Genomic DNA, 25,196 nt, shown 5'->3' with positions numbered 1-25,196 from the left:
AGCAGTAGTTCCTCACTTTGGATCGACAGTTTAATTTTCTGAAATATTGGAGAAAAATTCTCTGTCACTGATTCAAAGCAGAGGTTATGTGTTCAAGTGTGATGTGTAGTTTGCTGCTTTTAAGAAATGTGTGAGGCTATCCTCTGTTTGATTTAACTGCCCTTCAAATGAGAGTCAATGACAACTAGCAACCAATCAGGATTAAAATTAAAATACAAAACTGATGAAGATGCAAATCAAGGATCCAATAAATCACTACTGAACTCAGGCCTTCACAAAAATATTTTGTTAAACTTGGTTGAATCTTGATGAATACATTGTTTTACTAAAAATATTGGTACTTCAAGATTTCTATAAACTATTGTACATATTAATAGTATTGCATTAATAGTGTCTCAGACAATTTATCAATCAAATCCCAATGAACATTTTGAAACTTTGTTAAACCAAACTTGATACCTTACAGAAAACAGATCATATGAGCAAAGAAATAATTGGGATCCCAGCTATCGTTACCAACATGGAAACTGGCATAAATCTGGTAACAAGTCAAACAAAAGCTTTAATCCTTTTTTAGTATAATAATATAATAATAATAAATTGGACACTGCTGTGTGCAATTGGTTGCCGTGCTTCACTCACGAAATATAAAGTCAATTCACTTTCCAGTATATTCTGTAAAGTGCTTTGAGACATCTCGAAGACATGAGAAAGCGCTTTATCAAATGCATGGACTATTATTATTAGGGATTTGTGCAGAGTGCTTTGAGATGTTGGGCCTATGGGAAATCTTTCCCAATGTCATCTTTTTGAACTTGCATAAATTAAATGAAGTTTTAACTACCAATTTCTGAATTAGGGATGAAGAAGCGCACATTAGAGCTAGGTACAAAACACAAAGTCCTGTAGCTCAGTGGTTAGAGCACTCACCTTGCAAGCGAGACACCTGGGTTCAATTCCAGGCAGAGTGAAACCTTGGGCAAGTTTCCTTACTCCACACAGAGCCTAATAATAATCCCTCCAAAAAACAAAACAATAATAAATTGGTCATTTTCAATCCACGACTGTTTGTGGGACACTGCTGTGCGCAATTGGCTGCCGTGTTTCGCCCACAAATATAGTCAATTCACTTTACAGCATATTCTGTGAAGCGCTTTGAGACGTCGAGAAGATGTGAAAAGCACTATGTCAAATGCAAGGATTATTATTAACATCCAAACTCTGCAGCTCGTATACTTTCATGCACCAGTTGTTAATGATGCAGAATAACAACACTCCAGAGAGAGACAAAAAGTGACTGGGGTGATGATTGTAATGATAACAGAAGATAACTCTTCTGGTAACAGAAAGAGAGGAAGAGAGAAGATGAGCTGTTATGGTCTGAAGTGGCTGAAATCGATATTGAGGCCGACATAAGGGGACCCTATCACGGTTCTGGGATGGGGCGGAATGGGTAAGGGCAGAGGTGCGGGAAACAGGACGGGCACGGTCAAGGACCTTGGCTATTACTGTCCATGGGAATCCTCGATCAAGGAACAATGAAGACATCTCGGTTGTTTTGGCATGGAAGGTTGCATTGTCAGAGCAGATACAACGGAGGCGGAGGAACTGGGAAAATGGGTTGGAGTCTCTGCAGGAGGCTGGGTGGGATATGGTGCAATCAAGGTAGCTGTGGGAGTTGGTGGGCTTATAGAAAATGTCTGTGGATAGTCTGTTACCTGACGGAGATAGTGAAGTCAAGGAAGGGAAGGGAAGAGTCAGAGATAGTCCACGTGAATTTTATGGCGGGGTGGAAGGTGGAAGCAAAATTTATAAATGCTTCTAACTCACTGCGAGAGCAGGAAGTGGCCCCGACACAGTCATCGGTGTACCTGTGGAACAGGTCAGGGAATGGACCTGAGCAGGACCGGAACAAGGAGTGTTCCAGGTGGCCAACAAACAGGCAGGCGTAGCTGGGACCCATGTGGGTTCCCATAGCGACACCTTTTATTTGAAGGAAGTGGTCGGAATTGAATATGAAGTTGTTCAATGTCAGAAGTTCGGCCAGGCAGAGGAGCGTGGTGGTAGATGGAGATTGGTTTTGCCGTTGATCGACGTGGAACCGGAGGGCCTGGAGGCGGTCCTTGTGGGGAATGGAGGTGTAGAGGGCCTGAACGTCCATTATGAAAGTTTTGCCATTGATCAAGGTGGAAACGGAGGGCCTGGAGGTGGTCCTTGTGAGGAATGGAGGTGTAGAGGTCCTGAACGTCCATTATGAAGAGGAGACGTTCAGGACCGGGGAACCGGAAATTGTCAAAGTGGCAGAGGGCATCCGAGGAGTCATGGATATAGGTGGGTAGGGATTAGACGAGTGGGACAAAAATGGAATCCAGATAGGACAAGATTAATTCGGTGGGAAAGGAACAGGCTGAGACAATGGGTCTGCCAGGACAGTCCTGTTTGTGGATCTTGGGGAGGAGGTACAGGCGGGCTGTGCGGGGCTGGGTGGCTATGAGGTTGGAGGCTGTAGGAGGGAGGTCACCAGAGGAGATGAGGTTATTGACTACCTCGGTGATGGTGGCTTGTTCAGCTGTGGGGTCATGGTCCAGGGGAAGGTAGGAGTTGTCAGAAAGTTGGCATTCAGCCTCTGCCAGGAAGAGGTCCTTTCGCCAGACAACGACAGTGTCTCTCTTGTCAGCGGGTTTAACGATGATATCAGGATTGGTCCTGAGGGAATGGAGTGCAGTGCATTCAAAGGGAGAAAGGTTTGAGTGGGAGAGGGGAGTGAAGAACTGGACATGTCCGATGTCACGCTGGCAGTTTTTGATGAACAGGTTGAGGGAGGGTAGGGAGCCTGGCGGTGGGGTCCAAGTGGAGTGGGACTTCTGGAGACAGGAGAAGGGGTCCAATGTACGGAGGGAGGCATCCTGGCCAAAGAAGTGAGCACGGAGATAGAGGTGATCAAAGAAGAGCTCAGCATCATGCCGGAATCGAAATTCATTGAGGTTTTTTGTTGAGGTGCCGAATGAGGCAACAGATGAAATAGTGTTCCCTTCGTCCTTACCTACCACCCCACCAGCCTCAATATTCAGCACATCATTCTCCGACATTTCCGGCACCTCCAGCGTGACTCATGCACCAAACACATATTTCCTTCCCCTCCCCTCTCCGCATTCGAAGGGATCGTTCCCTCCGGAATTCCTTAGTTCATTCCACCGTGAGCACTACCAGCTGCTCTCCTTCCCTTGGCACCTTCCTATGCCAACACACGAGATGTAACACTGCCCTTTCACCTCCTCCCAGACCACTATCCAAGGCCCCAAACACAGCTTCCATGTAAGACAGCGGTTAACATGTACTACCACCAGTATAGTATACTGTATCCGCTGCTCATGGTATAATCTCTCTATACTGGGGAGACTGAGCGTAAATTGGGTGACCAATTTGCAGAACACCGTGCTGTACGCAAGGTCAACCCTGATCTTCTGGTCTCCTGTCATTTTAACTCACACTCCCATTCAGTCTAACCTCTCCATTCATGGTCTCCTACTCTGTTCCAATGATCCACAGTGAAAACTTGAGGAACAGCATCTTATCTATCTGCTGGGACCCCACAGCCCTCTGGCCTCAATATTGATTTCAGCCACTTCAGACCATAACAGCTCACCTTACCTCTCCCGCTCTTTCGGTTACCAGAAGAGTTATCTTCTGTTATCATTACAATCATTACCCCAGACACTCTTTGTCTCTCTCTGGTGTGTTGCCTGTTCTGCACTATTAACACTTCTTCTCCCCAGTTTTGCTTCAACCCACCCCCACATTTGTTTTACGCCACTATCACCTCTTTAACCCATCAACTAACACATTCTCTCCTTTGTCTTCTTTTTTGTCTTCTCTGTTTTCCTTGTCCTGACTCTCCCTCTCAACTTGTTATGAAAGAAACATAACAGCTAGGTTTTCAAGTCCATAATTTAAAGCATTTTTTTCAATAAAAAATCGAAAGCATTTGGCCTGGAGAAGGTAGACTTCATTTGGAAGTTTACACAAGGAGTTGTCTTTGAAAAGCAGATGAGAGCCATTTGAGGAATGGGTATTTCTTAGAATTGTGAGACCTGAAATAACCCAGATTAAAACTAACAGGAGATCATTGTTGATCCTCTGTATTATTAGTTATGTGTTTTGATTACCTGTTATCTCTGCAAACATATGCAAAACTAAAGCAAATAAAATGTATTGTAAAAATAAAGCTTTTATTCTTTCCAGGGGACTAATGTTCAGTTGGGTATTGCAATTGGTTGTTTGTTTTAGGAAAGCTAGGCACATAAGTGCAATCTTAAAAATTATCTGGTGTAGCACTAAGGCTTTCACATTAGAAGATTGATTAAGATAACAAAAATTAAATACCCTTTACACTCATCCTGTTTTCCCAGCATACAAATTCAGATTTACACCTCTAAGATTTATGCAGGTTTATTCAAAGGCTGCACAGAAGAGCAGATTAAGGCACTGAATTACTTTAACTATATTCACTTTGGAATGAAACTTGGGAGTCAATTTTGTGACTGAGGTAAGACAACAAAATTCCACCGTATTATAAACTTAATAGAAAATAATTTACCAATAGAGCACAAAGAGTACACTACTTTAAAATGAGAAATAGATCAGTTCTATAAATGTTTTCCTGTAATTCCCTCTCAAATAAAGCCCTCACCATCCATGACCTCATCCCGGACAAGCACATTGACATTCTTGGGCTCACCGAAACCTGGCTCTCCCCTAATGACCCTGTCCCCCTAGCGGAAGCCTCCCCTCCAGGCTACACCTTCCACCACACCCCCGTCCAAACCAACGTGGCGACGGGGTGGCCCTCATTTCCAAAGCCTCCCTTGGCCTCACCCCCTACTCATCTGGCTGCTTCCCCTCCTTGAGCTCCTCCCACCAAGCTCTCAACCATCTTCTACTGCCCTTGGAAAAGGCTACCACCCAAGACCCTCACAAAGGCCCTCACATCATCAAACATCCTATCCCTCTGGCCTTTCACCTGCAGAGATCCTGAAGCAGCTGTCCAGCTGCTCCATGATCGCCTCTCCTCCACCTTCAACTCCCTCTTCCCCCTGAAAATCAGCACCATCTCCAAACCCACCCGATCCCCCTGGTACAACAACCATCTCCGCCGCCTAAAAACCCAAACCTGGCTGCTCGAGCGCAGATGGCAAAGAACTGGTCCGACAGTCCACCGCTAACTGTGGCTTGAGCATCCCCACAGCTACCGCTGTTCTTGACATGTGCAAAAATGGCCTTCTACTCCAACATCATCTTAGAGGCTAAACACAACCCTAAAATCCTTTTTTCCACCACCCATTACCCCCCCTCAGACCTCCTCAATCTTCATATCAAATGCCAAGTGCAAGGAGGTCATGGCCTTTTCTTCATCTAAAACTCACGACATCTGCCAGGCAGCCTCATCCACCTGCCTCTTGTCACCCACCACCACCCCCTCTCTATCCCCCTCAACCTCCCCATCATCTGCTCCTACCACCACCCCCATCCTACATTCCTTCCTCCCCATCTCTCCCTCCTCCCTCTCACCCACCATCACCATCACCTTCATGAAACCCACCACCTTCTGCCTCGACCCCCTCCCCACCAACTTGCTGGTCACCCAGCTCCCCGTCCTCTGCCCACTACTGGCTGCCACCATCAACCAGTCCCACTCCTCCAGATCAGTCCCTGCCTCCCTCAAAACTGCTGTCATCATCCCCCTCCCCAAGAAACCTTCCCTAGATCCCTCAAACCCCAGCCACTACCGCCCCATTTCTAACCTGCCCTTCCTTGCAAAAGAACGCGTTGTTGCCGATCAACTTCGCGCACACCTTTCCTCCCACTCCCTCTTTGAACCCCTCCAATCCAGTTTCCGCCCTGCCCACACTGCGCTTGTGAAAGTCACAAACGACATCCTATTTGTGACCAGGGCTCCCTCTGCCTCCTTGTCCTCCTGGTTCTCACCACCGCATTCGACACAGTCGATCATGCCATCCTCCTCCACCGCCTTTCCTCCATCATCCACCTCAGTGGGACCGCATTCGCCTGGTTCGAGTCCTATCTCACAAACCGCCAGCAGTACATCTGCACAAATGGCTTCTCCTCCCGCTCTCACACGGTCACCTGTGGGGTACCGCAAGGATCCATCCTTGGCCCCCTCCTCTTTCTGATCTACATGCTCCCTCTTGGGGATGTCATCCACAGACATGGGGTACATTTCCACATGTATGTGGACGATACCCAACTCTATTTTTTCAACTCTCTTTGCGACCCCCAGTCCCCTGATGTTCTGTCAGCCTGCCTGTCAGATCTCAGGGGCTGGATGAGCGCAAACTTCCTTCAGCTGAAAGTTGACAAGACGGAAGCCATACTCTTTGGTTCTCGTCAACATTTAAAATCTCACGGCTCTCACCTCCTCCACCTACCCGACCTCCCCCTAAAACTCTCCGAACCCGTACGCAACCTAGGCGTCAAGTTCGACCCCCAATTATCCTTCCTCCCCCACGGTTCCTCACCAGCACCGCCTTCTTCCACCTTTGACACATCTCCCGCCTCCACAAATACCTTTCTCCAAACGCCGCTGAAACCCTAGTCCATGCCTTTGTCACCTCTCAGCTGGACTATTCTAATGCCCTCCTCGCCAGTCTCCCATCCGCTACCATCCATAAAATCCAGATCATTCAAAACTCTGCCGCCCGCATTCTCACCCACATGAATCTCCACTCCCCGATTACCCCAGTCCTTGCCAGACTGCACTGGCTGCCTATCCCAGAGAGGATCGACTTCAAGATCCTCACACTTGTATTTAAATCCCTCCACTCCTCTGCACCCCCCTACCTCTCTGACCTCCTCTCTCCTCAAAACAGTACCCGTTGCCTTCGTTCCTCCGGGTCTGGCCTCCTCCGAGTCCCTCCGCTCCACCCTCGGTGGCCGTGCATTCAGCCACTATGCCCTGAGTCTCTGGAACTCCCTTCCTCACTCCCTTCACCTCGCTCTCCCTCTCTTCCTATTTTCAGGTCCCTGCTGAAGACCTTTCTCTTCGATCACGCCTTTGGTCAACCTTCCTCCCCATCCCCTTGGCTCAGCCCTGGGATCCGTTACTGTAAAGCACTCTGAGACGCTGCCCCAATATGGAGGGCGCTATATAAATCCAAGTTGTTGTTGAAATAAATGAATAGTGACAGGGAGTGAAGTGAAAAATATTAGGTCTGCTCCATCAGGGAACCAATCTTCAAAAATAGTTTGAACAAGCACAATGCTAACATTTCCATGTTTAATACATCTCACATCTTCTATCTTCATCAGCCATCAACAATGCCTTGGAATACTGTGGACCCACTTGACTCAGGAACCAGACCACCTAAACTGCGCAGGAGGTTGACTTGACTTTAATATTCTGTTGTAAAATATGTCACCTTGGCACTTACTTCCTCTTGTACTCCCCTTCCCCAAGAAAGTCACTAGTTGCTCATTTGACAGCCAATAAATACAGCTTTGTACCCTCACTAGGTGGATAACAGATGCCAGGAACTCCTTGGTTTAAGCCTCTTAGTGAGCAGGACAACTTTGCATAAAATGTACGAGAGCTTTGCCACCATCCTCTTGGCACCACCTGGAGCAATTATACAGAAAATATTCTTTATGAAGTTCTGGAATGTATCATAGAAAAATTGTGTAGATTGTTTTTATACCTGACGTTTCACACAGCATAAATATTCCAGGCTACAAGTTACTGAAAATATTATTGTAATCCATTATTTGTCCAAATAACTGAAATTCATACTTACCCATTTGAAAGATCTGCTTGTGCTGATTAAAATAGTCACACATTTCAAAGTTCCAATGGTCTGGCAGGTGGGTCGGGTGACGTGGAGCAGGCCGGAGCTGGCTGAGTGGAGGGAGCGGGCGGGTTGGCAGGAGGTTAGGAGGTGGGGCGAGACTATTGAGGGCTTTGTAGGTGAGGATCAGGATTTTGAACTGGATCCTCTGAAGGATAGGGAGCCAATGGAGTCGGGTGAGAATGGAGGAGATGGGGTCACGGAGTTTGGTGCGGGAGAGGACACGGGCTGCAGAGTTCTGGATTATCTGCAGCCTGTGGAGGGAGGAGTTGGGAAGGCCGACAAATAGGGCGTTTGCATAGTCGAGCCTGGAGGTGATGAAGGCATGAACAAGGGTTTCAGTGGCCTGAGAGGTGAGGTAGTGGCGGAGTCGGGCGATGTTACGGCGGTGAGGGAAGGCAGAGTGGGTCATGGCTTGAATGTGGGGAAGAAAAGACAGTTGAGGGTTGAACAAGACACCTAGGTTCCTGACTGGCTGGTGAGTTGAAGTGTGCAACCATGGAGGTTGATGCTGCCAGAGCCTGAGGTGCAGAGGCGCTGGCGCGAGCCAATCAGGAGGGCCTCAGTCTTGTTCACATTCAACTGTAGGAAATTTGCCCTCATCCAGGACTTGATGTCCGACAGGCAGTCTGTCAGGACAGCAGTGGTCCTGGAGTTGAGGGTGGAGGCAGAAGGATAGAATTGGGTGTCATCTGCATACGTGTGGAAGTTGACCCCATGTCTGTGGATGATGTCACCAAGGGGGAGCATGTAGATATTAAAGGAGAGAGGACCAAGGACAGAGACCTGGGGGATGCCAGATGTGACAGTGCAGGGGCTGGAGGAGGAACTGTTAGAGGCAACAAAGTGGAGACAGTGAAAGAGATAGGAATCAAACCAGGCAAGGGCAGATCCGTGAAGATTGAGTAAGGAGGAGAGGCAGTGCATGAGGATGGAGTGGTCGACAGTGTCGAAGGCGGCAGAGAGGTCAAGGAAGACAAGGAGGCAGAGGGAGCCCTGATCACAGATGTTCAGAATGTCATTCGTGACTTTGCCCAGGGCTGTTTCCATGTTGTGGGCAGCGTGGAAGCCGGATTGGAGGGGTTCAAAGAGGGAATGGTGAGAGAGAAAGGAGTGGAGCTGGAACACGATGACTCGTTCCAGGACCTTGGAGAGGAATTGGAGGTTAGAGATGGGGCGGTAGCTGGAGAGGAGGGATAGATCCAGGGAAGGTTTTTTCAGGATGGGAGTGATGACAGCTGTTTTTTAGGGGAGTTGGAACTGAACCAGTTGACAAGGAGAGGTTGATGACGTCGGACAGGAGAGGGGCCAGAAGGTGGAGCTGGGAGATGAGGAGAGAGGTGGGGATGGGATCGAGGGAGCAGGTGGTGGGTTTGAGTTTGCAAACAATCGCGGAGAGGAATCAAAGATAGGGTCAAAACAGTATAGGGCAGATAGGTGGGGGGTGGATCATGAGGGAGAGGTGATGTGGGGGGTGGCGGTGGATGGGGCAGAGGTGGCTGAACGTATTCCCTCCATTTGGGTTTTGAGGAAATCCAGCATCTCCTCACAGTTGGAGTTTGAGGAGAGGATAGGCGCGGCATGGCAAGGTGGATGGAGGAGACGGTTTGTGGTGGAAAAGAGAAGCCGGCAAGTAGAAGGAGGATTTGGTGGAGGCAAGAGCACAGTGGTAGATCTTGGTGTGGTGAAGCCAAATCTGCCGATGGACCATCAGTTTGGAATTGATCCAGGCATGTTCGGCTGCTCGCACTTGTGCCTTGAGGGAACAGAGGTGGTTAGTGTACCAGGGGGATTTACGGTAGTGTGAGGCAGTTCGGGAGGTGAGGGAGGCAAGGGAGTCCAGAATGGAGGAGAGGGAGTTGTGGAGAAAAGAGAGTGAGGAGGGGAGATCGGTCAGGGAGGGCCAGAGACGTAGGAGTTCAGATGACTCCAGGGCAGTGGAGAGGGAGAGAATTTTTTTCCACGGACGGTATGTGATGGTGGAGGGTTGAGAAAGGGGAAGGGATGCTGAGGTGTTGAGGGAGATGAAGTGGTGATCCGAGATGGCTTTATCGATGATGGTGATGTCCGAGATGGTAAGGCCCCGGGTGATCACCAGGGTCAAGGGGGAGGCCACGGACGTGAGTGGGGGAGTGGATGAGGAGGGAGAGGTTAAGGGAAGAGAGGAGGGAGGAGAAGTCGGCTGAGGTAGAGCAGGAGGGGGTGCAGTAAAAAAAATATTATATATCATAAAATATACGGTGGTCAATTCACTTTACAGTATATTCTGTGAAACGCTTTGTGATGTCTTGAAGACGTGATGAGGCGCTATATCAAATGCAAGGATTATTATTATGTATTATTTTTCTTTTTTGTAAAAAAATCAAATTTTCATAAATTCAGTACACTTATATTTTAATTTAGTTTTTGCTTCTCTTTCAGGGCAAGCTAATTATACTAGTTCAAAGTAATATACATAATAAACAATGGATGAAAACATTAAAAATTATTGTAATGATTTAACATGTTAGGTATTGAGGAATTTAACAATGAAAATAAATGGCTTTTGTTGACTATGAAACATTTGTTGCTGGCTGAAAATCCAGAGAATTGACAAGCTGCAATAAAATGCAGAACCCAACCCAAGATCATCACTTGAAACATTAGTGTATTCTTACTTAAGGTAAAGATCATGTTGCTACTTGTCTAAAATTATATGTATCACAAAAGACACAGGGTGGAACTATGAGATGCAGAAATGATCTTGTTTTGACATTCCTAAAGGCAGGAAGATCAGAGGACATAGGTTCAAGGTTGTGAAGGTCAATTTTACGACAGACACCAGGAAACATTTCTTTACAAAGGGTAATTAACATATGTAATGGATTACCAGGAATGATAATTGAGACCATTACATTGGACTCATATAAGAAACAATTTGATACTTAATAATAATAATCCTTGCATTTGATATAGCACTTTTCACGTCTTCTCGACGTCTCAAAGCGCTTCACAGAAAATGCTGTAAAGTGAATTGACCATATATTTGTGGGCGAAACGCAGCAGCCAATTGCGCACAGCAGTGTCCCACAAACAGTCGTGGATTGAAAATGACCAATTTATTATTGTTTTTTTGTTTTGGAGGGATTATTATTAGGCGTGTGGAGTAAGGAAACTTGCCCAAGGTTTTGCCCTGCCTAGAATTGAACCCAGGTGCCTCGCCTCCAAGGCGAGTGCTCTAACTACTGAGCTACAGGACTCCACATTTCAATAGGAAGTCAATAGAATGCACTAACTGGTTCACAAATCAATGACGAGAAGGCATCAATTTAGATAATTACCAAAGTCCTGTAGCTCAGTGGTTAGAGCACTCGCTTTGCAAGCGAGAGACCTGAGTTCAATTCCAGGCAGGGCGAAACCTTGGGCAAGTTTCCTTACTCCACACGCCTAATAATAATCCCTCCAAAACCAAAACCAATAATAAATTGGTCATTTTCAATCTACAACTGTTTGTGGGACATTGCTGTGCGCAATTGGCTGCCGCGTTCGCCCACAAATATACAGTCAATTCACTTTACAGTGTGTTCTGTGAAGCGCTTTGGGACGTCCTCCCGACGTGAAAAGCGCTATATCAAATGCAAGGATTATTATTATTATTATTATTATTAAAGGAGCAAAGGGAGGTGGGGGGGAGAGGGGGGATTCAGGAGGATTGTTTTTTAAAAAAAAGGTCATTAGGGCAACTCAATAATTTGAAGGGTAAGGGAATAAAGCAGGTAAATGGGACTGAATTGATTCAGTTCATGGTTGGAGAGTCAGTTTATCCCTCCCATTAAATTCTGGAATGTACTGCTAACCAATCGAGTATCACAACTGTAAAGTTATACATTGGCAATTGTCATCCTGTGTTTTTTCCTATGTGTGAAAGGGCCAATCCAAACAGTGTATCTGGCTTTCGTTTCATAAGATATATCATTGGACTACAATAGCAAAGCCACTACACTTCACAGAAACTGACTGGTTGGTGAATCAGTGACTAAATTCATTGACAATTAACTTTTTTTACAAAATTTATTTCACAATATGAGAGAATAAATGGTATGTATGGAAAATTAATGAATGCTAAATTTTGGAGTTGCAAGTGAATTGTGTACAAGAAATTTCTTATTCAATAGCTTAGCGTCAACCACTCTCTTCATACCCTAGTATAATAGTAAATAAATAGAAGAGAATTTCTTCCAATGACCTTTTGTGTTTGCCTACAAAATGCGCAGTCACTACACAATAAATCTTGTGAAGCGCTGTGAGAGATTTTCCAGACATGAAAGGTTCTGTATCAAATGAAAGGATTATTTACTATTTATTTATATTACAATAAAAATAATGTAATATTATACTAAAGCAACTTGTATTATGAAGTAATATAAAGACAAACAGAGCTTTGTCTGAAGTGTCTTACACTTCTCTCCAGAGGATTTTGTCCTTCATCTTTAAAATGCCATAAGCTAACATTGAAGTTAAATTTTGTGCATTTACTACTCCCCCATCAACTCTGTTTTAATAATTTGGCATGGAGCTAGTTCAAATTTCCAGCTTGCCAACAACAATTTGCATTATGTCACACCTTTCATTCAGAGAAAACATCTCAAAGGTCGAGTGGGATCTCGAGTTAGGAGTGAGTATGTTACCTTCATGCAATCTTTAACGTCTACCTGAACAGATGGTGATTTAAACCTTGGTTTAACCTCGATTTAAGGTTTCACCCAAACAATGACACTTCTGATAATGCACTGTACCCTATACTACATTGAAATGTCAGCTGAGACAATATGAGTTTAAAGTTCCGACATGCGGCCTGAACCCACAGCTTTCAGACTCAAGAGTCCTATCAACTGAGCCAGGGTGACATCAATATAGTTAGAATTTTGCTATACTGTATTTGATAGAGCGTGCAACTCATTTGGTAATATATTGAGAATATTATGTTTCCAATTTGTCCATCTTTATAAATTACTATCATAATTTCAATAACTAACATAAACAAAATTCTTTAAAATAAATACAAAGTGGGTGGTAAACTGTGTTTGCCCAATATATTGGTCATCACCCTGAGGTGCTACTCTATGTGAAGGGCACAATATAAGTGCAAGTTGTTTTTGTTGGTTATGTTTAAGATTGAGATTTAAATGCAGCCCAAACTTATAAGTTGTATAACTATTTCTATACAACTTCTAAGTTTTTCCTGTTGTCCGTTAGGGTGAGAAGTCGAACAACTCTGAGCAATCTTACTATAGTACTTATGCCTAGTCTTGGGGCTAATGTAGAGGGTATTGTACCCCGCATTTAACTGAGAAAGAGATGAAGTTGATAGTGGAATGATTTGATTACCCAATAACTAAATCCTCTTTGTAAGGTGCACATTAGGTCTAATCCCTGCTCCAAGAAAAATATAAAAATTGCATTGCAAGAATTGCAGAAAACTTGCTTCCAAATTAATAGTGAATTTAAAAATTATCCACAATTCGGCGCAATCTTGAATTTACAGCAAAATTGTCTTATAGACTATGACAGGTTGCATTTTAAGCCTCGTGACCCTAAAATTAGGAAGAAAGTGAAGAAATAGTTAACTGGACAAATACGAAACTGATTTGTTGGCCTTTTTAATTTTGATTGTTACACACCCTACTTATGGGAGTTCCAATTAAAACAAGTCAGACAGGGCAAATAAAGATGATTAGTTGAGAGGGAGAACAAATCAGAGTTATGTTTGGACTGCAGTTTCATGAAAGGAGGTTGTGATCTTTTGTACTGTAAGATAAAACTGTCTTTCCTAGAGTCAATAGTAAAAAAGTTAAAACATTACTGTTCAAGTAGCAGACTTTGAACTTGGGAAGCTTTTTTTTCTGGGCAACACTAACTTGACCCACCCATTAGCTAAATTACAGTGCAATTTAATCTGTGGTTCTGCAGTCATCCTGTCTTTGGTAATTCATCTACTGCAACAGCCTTGATTCTGAGGTTCCTCAGGTTCAACCACAACCACAAGTTTTTGCAAAATGTTTGGATTCTAGAAAAGAATAAAGGTAGCATTACCCTATGAGAAATTCAATGTGAGGAATTCAAAGTACTTACAGTAAAAAATCTACATTTTTTTGGTAAATTGGAAAATTATTGGAGCCATAGGAATATAATTTAATTACATTTTCTAAATTAACCAAATCTGATATTCCTTTCTGAATATGTGGCACTTCAAAGATTATAATTCAACATGTTTTAAAGGAAAAAGATTAATTTGCTGTAATTGAATGCCAAAAATTAGTTTATGCTTAAAGTTTATTTGATTGATTTTGAAATGCTATCTAATTAAAGATCATTTGCTACAAATTAATTTTATGATAGTCTTAAATTAATAGTCTTTTTAGATATTAATTTGAAACAATTTAAATGAGCCACATTTTTCCATATCAAATTTATGCAATTTTCTACAAAACACTGTTGGTGAGCTATCATTGCTATGTGTGTTTACTATAGTGTAAAATATAGCCTTTGTTTACTCATTTCCTCCTAGTTATTTCTTAAATAAACTATTGAAAGAAAAATATCTGACTCTAAAAACCAGAACATGGTGACGATATATAATGATCATTATGGCCTGTTCGTACCACAATCTTTGTAAAATAGACTTTCAGCTTCTAGGTGATGCTATGCTGATTCTGTATATTTTCATGTGGACGCTTGCAGGCTGTAAATGCTGAAATGCTGTACACTGTCCAGCGCCTTGGGACGTCATCCCGACGTGAAAGGCGCTATACAATGTAATCTTGTTGTTGTTGTTGAGTTTAACTTCTTGATTAGTGCTTATAAATGCATATGTATACAGTATATACACAACAAATTCTTCTAGTAGTTTTTAGAAAGACTAAAAGCCCGCCCGTCAATGGTGGGACAATAGGGCAAGGGACATGAAGCTGGCCAGTGCACACGGAGTGAAAGAAGAGGCTGGGTCTGTAGGGTTTGAGAAAGTCGCAGACATAGGGTGAGGGGAGGCATTTAAAGGTGAAAACAAGGATCTTGAACTCAATTTGCTGAGGGATGGGGAGCCAGTGGAGCCGAGCGAGGTTTGGAGTTAGAGGCTCATGGAGATTAGTGCGGAAGAGGACAAGGACTGCAGAGTTCTGCATAGATTGAAGCTTGTGTAGGGAAGAGCTGGGAAATCTGACGAGCAGAGCATTGGCATAATTAAGTCTGGAAGGGATAAAGGTGGGACGATGGGCTCAGCGACCATCAGGGGAGAAGTAATAGCAGAAGTGGGCAATATTTTAGGTAGGAGAGAGCTGTGTGGGTCAGAGCACAACTGTGTTTTTTTTGGCTTTCATACTGCTGTACCTCCTCAAACATTTTTTTGTTTATGCTTGAGAGATTGCTTTGCATGTGGTTGTCACTTTAAGCTGAACATATCATACCTTTTTAATTATTTCTTCTGCTAGGGCTGAAAATGCTTGCTCAATGTTTATATCATCTTTTGCACTTGTCTCAAAGAATTGCATATCATGTTCCTGGGCAAGCTTGAAATACAAACCAGTACATATTATTTATATCCATGGAACCAATTACAGATGCACAATGATCCCGAGGAGAGAATTTGTTTATAAAACTACCAGCTGTTTGGGCAAGTGAATAATCTAAGGAGGATCAATAGAGATCTGGATTGATTATGTGGATGGCATATTGAGGCGTGGATAGATTTTATTGTTGATAAATGTAAGTTGGAACAAGAAACTTTGTGTAGTTATATGTGCATACAATGGAGGAGTGGCTATCAGCAGAAGTGAAAAAAGAAAAGAATCTGGGTGTGATTATTGAACATACCTAGAGGTTTTGAGGCAATGTGAGACTACTGCAAACAAACTAAATTAAACATTAGGTTGTATCTTGAGGGCATTTGACTTCAGGATCTATACATACTGATTGCTAAAATTAACAATCTTTTCTTTATAACCTAACAATAGGATTCAGAATTCTCTCCCTTGAGATAGAGAAGATGAAGCCTATGAAAGGGAGATTTTGGTGGTTGTGGAGGGAGTGGGATTGATTAGTCAAAATGTCTTTTTGCATTCCATGCTTTGTTCTTTTTCTATCAGTACGATGCTTTATAATGCATATCCAGTTATCAAAGTTCAGAATTAGAAGATTATTTTTCAAACAATTTACAATAGCTTTCATTTCGAAGTGACTAAATTGTAACCCATTGTGAATATATAAAATGTACCTGTTTTCCTTTGTCCAATGTAACTCCCCGTTCACTTGTAAGTCACATTTGTTGCCAATTAATACTTGGCCAACATCCTTTCCTGCATTCTAAAACAAAATTCATTGTTGTGCATTTAATGGGGTTTTCATGTATTTGCGATGTATCACGTCTTCAAAAATCTACATCTATCCTTTATCTGACTATTTAATCATTAAGCTATGTTGTACTGTTTTAATACAGTAACCACAAATTGAGTCATTTTATATAACCAAAAGATTCCTTCTGTTCCTTTCTAACAATGCATTAATTGTAGGGATTTAGAATGCGATCAGCTGAATATGTGCGCATGATATTGAAAGTCTTATACAATGGCCTTTTTTTCTCCAAGCTGTCTTAAGTTGACAAAATGTAAGTCATTCAATCTTCATGAAGAAAATCATTCAGCTATTATTTTAAAGAACCCATGCTTTTATTACCTGTAATATTAATACTTTATACATATAGGCAAGGTTTCTCAGAGTATCTCTCATTTTTCATTGAGGCTGCCTCTACAATATGTAAGTCTATCGATAACTGACCATAGTTGCTATATTTTCCATGATAAGTAATACATTAATCTCTACATACTTCTTACATACTCTATGTAAAACAGAGTCAATTTTGTTTCCTGCTTGAATAATATTCAAGCCCAGAGGACCTTGCCAACCAACCTTCACCTGATATTCTCCAGGATTAGGTGAGCAGCATGCATTCCTCCAGGGAGAAGCTGTGCACTCCATTCCAGACAAATGGAAATTTTCATTCATTTTGCTTGGATACTCTAAAGCATGGTGATGGATTTCTGCATGTGTCAGATAATCGGCTGACCTAAAAAAGTTTTCTTTAAAATTCATTAACAATTCTTGGGAAATTCCATGAAACAAAGTGAATAAATCCTACTAAATAGAAATAGACCAATACTGATTTTCCTACTATAAATTAAATGTTATCGAAGCAGGAAACAAAATTTACTCAGTTTTTCATAATATTTTCTACCCCACCCCCACACCCGGCTCGTAGTTAGCCTCCGCACTGTTAAGCACTCTGCGTGGAGGACACCAAATAAATGCAAGTTGTTGTATACATATGACTATAATAATAATAATCCTTCCATTTGATATAGCGCCTTATCACGTCTTCGAGACATCTCAAAGCGCTTCACAAAATATACTATAAAGTGAATTGACTGTATATTTTGTGGGAAAAATGCGGCAGCCAATTGCGCACACAGTGTCCCACAAACAGTCGTGGATTGAAGTGATCAATTTATTATTATTATTTTTTTGAAGGAATTATTACCCCTGGAAAAGCGATCCGCCAATTAACTAACAAGTGGGTTCCTACTTACTGCTAGGTAAACAGAGGCGTGTCTAATAAAGAAATTTGCCCAACGTTTCACCCTGCTAGGAATTGAACCCAGATCTCTTGCTTGCGAGGCGAGTGCTCTAACCACTGAGCTACAGGACTCTCTAATTGACTATGGTCAATTAAGATCAAACCAGTATAGCAAACAAAAGCAGTAGTATATTCTGGAAAAAAACTCACCTCAACAGTATCTTTAATCCACCACGTGATATTATTGAAAGTATTTAAATTTGTAATATCATAGACAAGCATAAGACCATTTGACCCTCGAAAATAATGAGTTGTAAGTGTATGAAACCGTTCCTGGCCAGCTGTGTCCCTACCAATAAACAAAGCACAAGTCATTGTGTCCATTTTTCAGGAAAAGAGTAAAAGAAGATAAACTGAGGATTATGTTTTCAATGGATGAATTCTATTAGAATTTATATTCAAAATTAACTTACCATACTTGTAGCCTAACTGTGGCATTATCATTCACCCTGACCGTTTTTACCCTGAAATCAATCCCTATAGAAAAAACAAAAGTTTAGTTAAATGTGGCATCATACATTTTGTCCACAAAACTTTATTAAGGGCTCTAAGACCCTTCCCTGCGTGATGGGCACTATATAAATGCAAGTTGTTGTTAACTGTATGTAGTTGATTCCAGAGCTAATAATAACCCAGAGAAATTGTTAATTACCAAATTTGTGGGTTGTACAATTTGTGGGTTCAAGTCCCCGTTGGGATTTGGAACTAACATAGTCTAAGATGACAATCCAATGCAATGTTGGTAGTGTACTGCATTGTTGGAGGTGCTGTCCTTCAGATGAGATGTTAAACCAATCTGTCTGTTCAGGTGGATGTTAAAGATTCCTCGATTTGAAAAGAAGGAGTTTTTTTCCTGTGGACCGGGCAAAAAATCCCTCAGATTAAAAAAGCTGATCATTCATTACATGTCTGTAGTGTTTACAAATTTGCCTGCAAATACACAGTCGCCATTCTTTACAACATTTACAGAAATCGTGATAAAGTTCTATGTCAAGAACTATTACCTGTGCTCTCAGTATCAATTTCTTATCACACTTTGAACAAACTAAATATATTTGGTGCATTTGTTAAGCGCTCTGGGACGCTACCCTGCATGAGGGGCACTATATAAATGCAAGTTATTGTTGTTATATAATTTCTGTTCAGGTTATATAATATATATAATTGTAATTATATAATTTCTGTATCAGATACTTCTGCCACTCTTCTCACGAGGCTACATATTAAGTTCCTCTCACTTTATTAAATCAAAAGGACACTGATTCATCATTACTGGCAGTTTTACTTTTTGAAAGGCCACTAGGCCACTAGTTAGAACACTAGAAACCATTCACACTCAACTGTTTTTTGATGTTAGAATTTTGCCTCTGACTTTCACAGAAATCTTTTCCAATGATAGAATGTTTTTGCCAATCTGGTAATGATATTGATGCTCACAAAAGATATTTGAATACTTCACAAAATATCTGCAGATTGAACTATAATTATGCATCACCACCCAGTGGCCATACTTGCACATTTCCCATTGTAAACATTCAAATATTGTCTTACCACAGGTTCCAACACTCTGTAGGCATATAAGGATTGTAAAAGGATACTATTAATTTTGGTCTGAACTTTTATTCAGGTGATACGACCATGAATCAGCAAACAATATTATTGTATGCACTGTATAATGCAATTCTACATTGCAAATAGGACAATACATTCTGTACATTTTACAATAAAAATCCTGCGAGGAGCTTCAAGACATCTCGATAGCATGATAAGGCACTATAGCAAACCCAGGGATTATTATATATTTACATTACTACAAAAAAGACTATTGCAATTATACGTAGGTCATAAATGATGGTACCCCATCATTTGGTTTGGGCCCACATATCACTGCTGATGTCATTTGTGTGTCGTGACTGCACCAATGTGCACGACGTGAGGGCGGTGGCGCTTTCTGCAACACCGACCTCACGTCGCATAGAGGAAACAATGTCAGAGTGGCTCATGCCATGAGTAAGAAGCTAGTCGACTAGTGTTGGATGCAATCCACATACATTGTATGCAAATCGTGGGATCTCATATCTCATATCAAGGATTCGATGGGTTGACTTAAACTCTATTGGTGAAATTATTCAACAGTCTATGTCAGAGCATTCCAAGTAGTAGAAATTTCTCCACTCATAGACCCCTGGATATCAATAGTATGTACTATTTCACTGGGGGTTTGCAGGCACCCTTCTGGTACATTTTCAGGCACAACCTCTATAAGTTTTTCTATAGTTGATTCTACAGCAGATAGAAAATTATATAAACTTTTAAATTTTTATTCATTTAACAAGTATTAATTTCATTATTGTAAACAGTACCTGATGCAGCAAATCCCAGTGAAACAGTATATTTCCAACAACAACAACTTGCACTTACATAGCAGGCTCCACACAGGGTAGCATCTCAGAGCGCTTAACAGTGGCGGAGCCTGACTGTAAGCACGGTTGAAGAGGGAAGTTTTCAGGCGGGAAAGGAAAAGGGGAAAGAAGGGGCAAGGCGGAGGGATCGAGGGAGTGTTCCAGAGTTTTGGGGCGTAGTGGAAGAAGGCCGTCCTGGTCAGGGACCGGATGTGGGAGAGGAAGGATAGCTGGGGGTCCAAACGGATATCTAGATTGAGCACTGGTTTGGTGAGTCTGAGGGTGAGCCCAGAGAGGTTGAGGAGTTTAGATCCACAAGAGTGAAGATGTTGACAGGAGCCAAGGCTTCCGTCTTGTCCATATGCAGCTGCAGGAAGTTTACACTCATCCAGGCCTTGATGTCTACCAGACAAGCTGTTAGAACATCGGTGGACCTGGAGTTGGTACTGGAGGAGGTAAAGTAGACTTGTGCGTCATCCACATACATGTGGACGTTTATCTCTTGTCTGCGGATGACATCACCCAGAGGGAGCATATAGATAAGGAGCAGAAGAGGGATGGAGCCCTGGGGTAACCAGCAAGTGACCAGACAGGAGCAGGAGGAGAAACCGTTTGCTGAGATGAAATGGAGGCAGTTGGTTAGGTAGGACTCAAATACCATGCAAATGTGGTCCCACTAAGGTAGATGAGGGAGGAGAGGTGGTGGAGGAGACTGTATCAACCAGGCCATCCTCCTCCACTGCCACTCCTCCAATCACTGCATTTGTCCATTTCAGTATTTTCCAATGCAGTGATTGAATTGGCCTAGTCAGCAGACATTAATCCGATGGTAATACTGATCAAACTCAGAAGAACTTCAGGAAATGAAAGCGATGCATGGCAAACTACTTGCGACAATTTATTGACGTTAAGGATGTAAATATAGAGTGCATTTTGTAGAATACTAAAGAGGACTTTAACATGCAAGATTGATAATTTATTACAAAGATATATTAATCTACAGAAAAATCACATGTGGAAAAGAATAATTTGCCTACAAAATACACAGACACTCCATTTTACAGTATATCCTGTGAAGTGCTTTTAGACGTCTTAACGACAGGATAAGGTGCTATATTAAATGTATGGATTATTGTGATAATTTACTGTCGGGAATACGTCTTATTCATTGCAATCCCTTCACTTATTGCAGTTTCATAACAATTCTTAATGTGGGCTCTTGGTAGAATGAGTGTATCACAGTGGCTATGCTGGAGAGAAGAGGTGAGATAGCACTATTGGATTTATTCGTATATCACTGTATTCTCGTATATTGTAGGCTGGTTCGGAGATAGACAAGCTTTAATTGCTCAGAAGATGTATTGAAGACAGATAGGACTCATATTAAGAAAAGAAAGCAGAGAATAGTGTTAACAGTGATTCAAATTGTTAGACCATATATGGAGCCAATGTTACACTAGAAAAGACATAATGATTGATTATGTTATATCTTTAATATTGTCTTTCCAATAAATTGCTTGTAAGTAGTTGGAGGATAATAATGAATAATTCATGCTGAAACACAGCATCTTAAGATTTCAAAACACTTGATTTAATCAGCTGTTGGTTTCCTAAAGCGTAGTCCTGTTTCAAGATGGTTAGTGCGCTTGTCTTGCAAGTGAGAGGACCCGGGTTGATTCTCAGGTGGGACAAAATCTTAGTCAAGTTTCCTTACTCCACACATACACCTCTGTTTACCTAGCAATAAGCAGGAATCCACTTGTTAGTTGATTGGTGGATCGCTTTCCGGGGGTAATATTCCCTCCAAAATAATAATAATAATTCAGTCACTCAATCCACAACCGTTTGTGGAACACTGCTATGCGCAATTGGCTGCCCCATTTCGCCCACAAGACACAGAATCACTACAGTTCAAAGAATATTCTGTGAAATGCTTTTAGACGTCCCAACAATGTTTATATTTCTACAATTCTTTTAAATATAATTTTAATTTTTTTAAAATATATAATTATATAAAATATAGAGTTTATATAAAAACATGCAAGGATTGTTATATTATTATAGTAAAACATAAGACATGGTAAATGTTAAGAATACACAAATGAGTAAAGGCCATTCAGCCTATTTTGTTCACGTACTCATCCACTTCTTGTTGATATAAACTATTTTTTATATTCTTGTTTCAATAAAAAAAGAGTCGTTAAATAGCAGTTCTGGCTTTATACATTTCTGTATCTGTACATTTCTGTATCTGAAAATAACACAATAAGTTTTTCATACTGATTGTTTTACTGCGATTTTATGTCACCACATTGAAATATGATATCAGCAGCAGTATAAACATCACCAATGCAAATCAATTCATGCTTATCTGAGAAATGGTCTCTGATAAACAGTACAATGGTATTGTCTACCATTATGAAAACTGCTGGAGGAAGAGAGGAAATAAGTGTATAAATCTATCATCCAGTCAACAGGTTAATATTGTGCTAAAATCTAGTTCCGAACAAAAGCATCAAAAGAGACTCAATATTTTAGGATAGATAAAAACTGGGAAGTCAGGATGATCAATACTAAAGTAATGAGGAAAATCCCATTTGCAGCAAAAAACATGTTACTACATGATCACAATAGGCAGAATTTACATGCCATTATGGCTACAGATCAGTTCCTTTGAATGATCATGGAATACATTCCAGCTGGGAAAATTACACATATACTGCTGAAGTTGAGATAGTGGATGTGTACAGGATGAACCAAAAAGGAACTGTAACCGTAGTAATAATTGTAATAAATTGGTCACTTCAAACCACGATTGTTTGTGAGACATTGCGGTGCACAATTGGCTGCCGCCCCCAGATATACAGTCAATTCACTTTACAGTCTATTCTGTGAAGCACTTTGAGACGTCGAGAAGACGTGAAAAGTGCTATATCAAATGCAAGGAATATTATTATAGTAGGCAAACAATTGTTGGAAGATTTCAAGAGGAAGAACGCTTGGTGGTGTAATGGCCTAAAACCTATAGTTAAAGCAACTGAAAGCCTGTTTTTATAAGGAATTGCTAAAATATACTGGAACCCATTTAAGGATTAATTACATTGTTAATTATTAGCAGATACACTGTTCCACTGTCAAGACAGTATTTTGGGAGGAAGGAAAATACAGGATAAAACCGTATTTAATATGTATGTGTCTTACATGAAGCCATACTTTTGGTGTGTGGAAAGTTTATCATCAAGGAAATCAACCCTTACAAAATTCCCTGACAGTACTTGCCTATTGTAGATAAAATGGAAGAATGGAAAGTGTCCTCTGTCAATCTCTCTAATATGGCAGTCTTTCCTACACTGGAATCCCCAACTAGCACGATCTTTAAAAGAATATCACCAGATAAGTTCACAATATCCATTCTCAGTGCCAGGAAAGCTACAGCCTAAACCGTCTTTCGTCCAAATCCACATGAATATTTCTAGCTTCCTGACTGGGGAGGGAGGGCAGCTCCTCGCAACTGCTTGTAACAGGGCCAACCTCTGCAAACCGTCTTCGGTCCCTTTCTTGACAGGTAACGTTTTAGTTGCAGTTCATCATTGACTAAGGCTGAGCTCAGCAGAGTTGGCTGCTCATCAATGGGCAACACTTGACATCAGTGGGCGGTCGGGTTGTGAGCACTCAGTCAGGACAGGACAGAGTCATCTCAGTGGAGTGTTATGAGTCATCAATGGTCATGAAGGAATAAGCCCCAATGGTAGTTCTGAGTCCTCACAGGATCTGGATGAGCTTCAATGAACAGGACAGACACGATGGTCAGTTTCTCAATGGTCACTTCATAATTTGTCAATGGCCAGTTCTCAGTTCATCAGTGAAGGCTTCAGCTCAGCCGTCACTGCTTCTCGGTTATTAACCGGCCAACCCTAACCGGGGAGCCTCGCCTCGCCTCGGCTCGGCTGCTGAATGGCTGGCCCTCAGCTCCTCAATGCTGAGCGTCAGTTGCTGGATGGCGAGTCCTCAGTGGAGCCTCCAGTCTTCATCGATGACCATTCTTCAATTCCTCAATGGTGAAGCTTCTCATCTGCTGCCTTGCGCGGGGGTGTGGGGCTGCGTTGCTATGTGTGTACCAGGGGGACGGGCCGGTGGGGCCGTTGTTATGCGGACGGGGGCGGGACGAGGGTCCGTTGCTATGGGGAGGGGGCGGGGCCGGTGACGGACCGGTGAGTCAGTCGCTCCGTCGCCGGGCCTGCGATTGGCGCACGCGCAGCAGCGACCGCGACGGGTCGTTCAAAAGCAGGGGAATGGCCATCGTGCGGCCCGCGGGCCGCATTACTCGTGCCTGAAGTTGGACCCACGGGGCTATGGTCCACATTGTGACGTTGCCCATCCCTGTGGTAATGGAGTCGGCGGCGCGCTGCCCTGCGGCTGCCTCCCCGCCAATCACAGGCAGCCTCTGACATCACAATTGAGCACCTTTGTAACAACCCCATTGGTTGGAGGGGTATGTGTTTACCCGTCGCCATGACGACAGATAAACAACGCGCCTCGAATCCTGATCGATTTGGTTGTATGTGTTTATTCACCTCCTTTAAAAAGCACCAGAGGTTCAGCTGCACAGAAATACACAAGGAAATCAATAGCAACATGTGTGCAGAAATAACCCGGGTAGTAACAAAGCTAATTGATTGTACCACTGGGCAACCAACCGTTCCGGATCATAAAGGACGACCGTCTACTGTGCGCTCAGCAAATTGCAGGGTGAAAAGTTTGTCTAATTATGATAATAAAATCACTATCCCGGAGTCTAAAGCTGTCTGTGTCAAAAGAAAAATAATAAACCTCGGATGCAGATCAATGGACTAAAGTTTGGAACACAGGCAAAGCAGCTGAACCTGGTGGCTAACAAAAACAGCTAATCGATGATCTGACAAAATGCTGCATTGGACAAACACACCGAGTAGTGAGACACATTCCTTATGTTGGTGTGGGGAACATCTCATCTTGCCAGAGAAATATAGGCAGATATACTGGCAATATATGCAAACCCCCTGGGCAGAGCTAGGATGAATGTGATGGAGGGATTCACCTCATGTTTTTTCTGAGAAGTTTGGTGGTTGGTTGGTTACAGAAAGGCATTTAATAATAATAATAATAATAATCTGTGAGGCTTGAACATGAAATCACTGATGGTTTATTTGGTGACAAGACTTTATTCTGTTTGCCCAATATAAGAAGCATTTTGTCGAATAAAACCATAGTTTTGTAGAACCTGACACAAAT

The 25,196-nt window shown here is 42.3% G+C and overlaps 1 protein-coding gene across 1 annotated transcript; it reads right to left on the bottom strand.

The window, feature by feature from the left end:
* Positions 1 to 13,827: 13,827 nt before the first annotated feature.
* On the bottom strand, positions 13,828 to 24,000 carry LOC121848085 (ras-related protein Rab-10-like). The gene is given in 7 exon segments (XM_042331666.1): positions 13,828 to 13,905; positions 15,302 to 15,403; positions 16,108 to 16,145; positions 16,148 to 16,196; positions 17,674 to 17,812; positions 17,937 to 18,000; positions 23,205 to 24,000. Coding segments are annotated over 7 exon segments (603 nt in total). The 5' UTR covers positions 23,338 to 24,000.
* Between the last annotated feature and the right edge of the window lie 1,196 nt (positions 24,001 to 25,196).

Source organism: Callorhinchus milii, unplaced genomic scaffold (assembly GCF_018977255.1).
Source record: "Callorhinchus milii isolate IMCB2004 unplaced genomic scaffold, IMCB_Cmil_1.0 Scaffold2, whole genome shotgun sequence".
Lineage (NCBI taxonomy): Eukaryota > Metazoa > Chordata > Chondrichthyes > Chimaeriformes > Callorhinchidae > Callorhinchus > Callorhinchus milii.
Note: the sequence above shows the minus strand (reverse complement) of the source record. Positions and strands in the feature narration are given on the sequence as shown.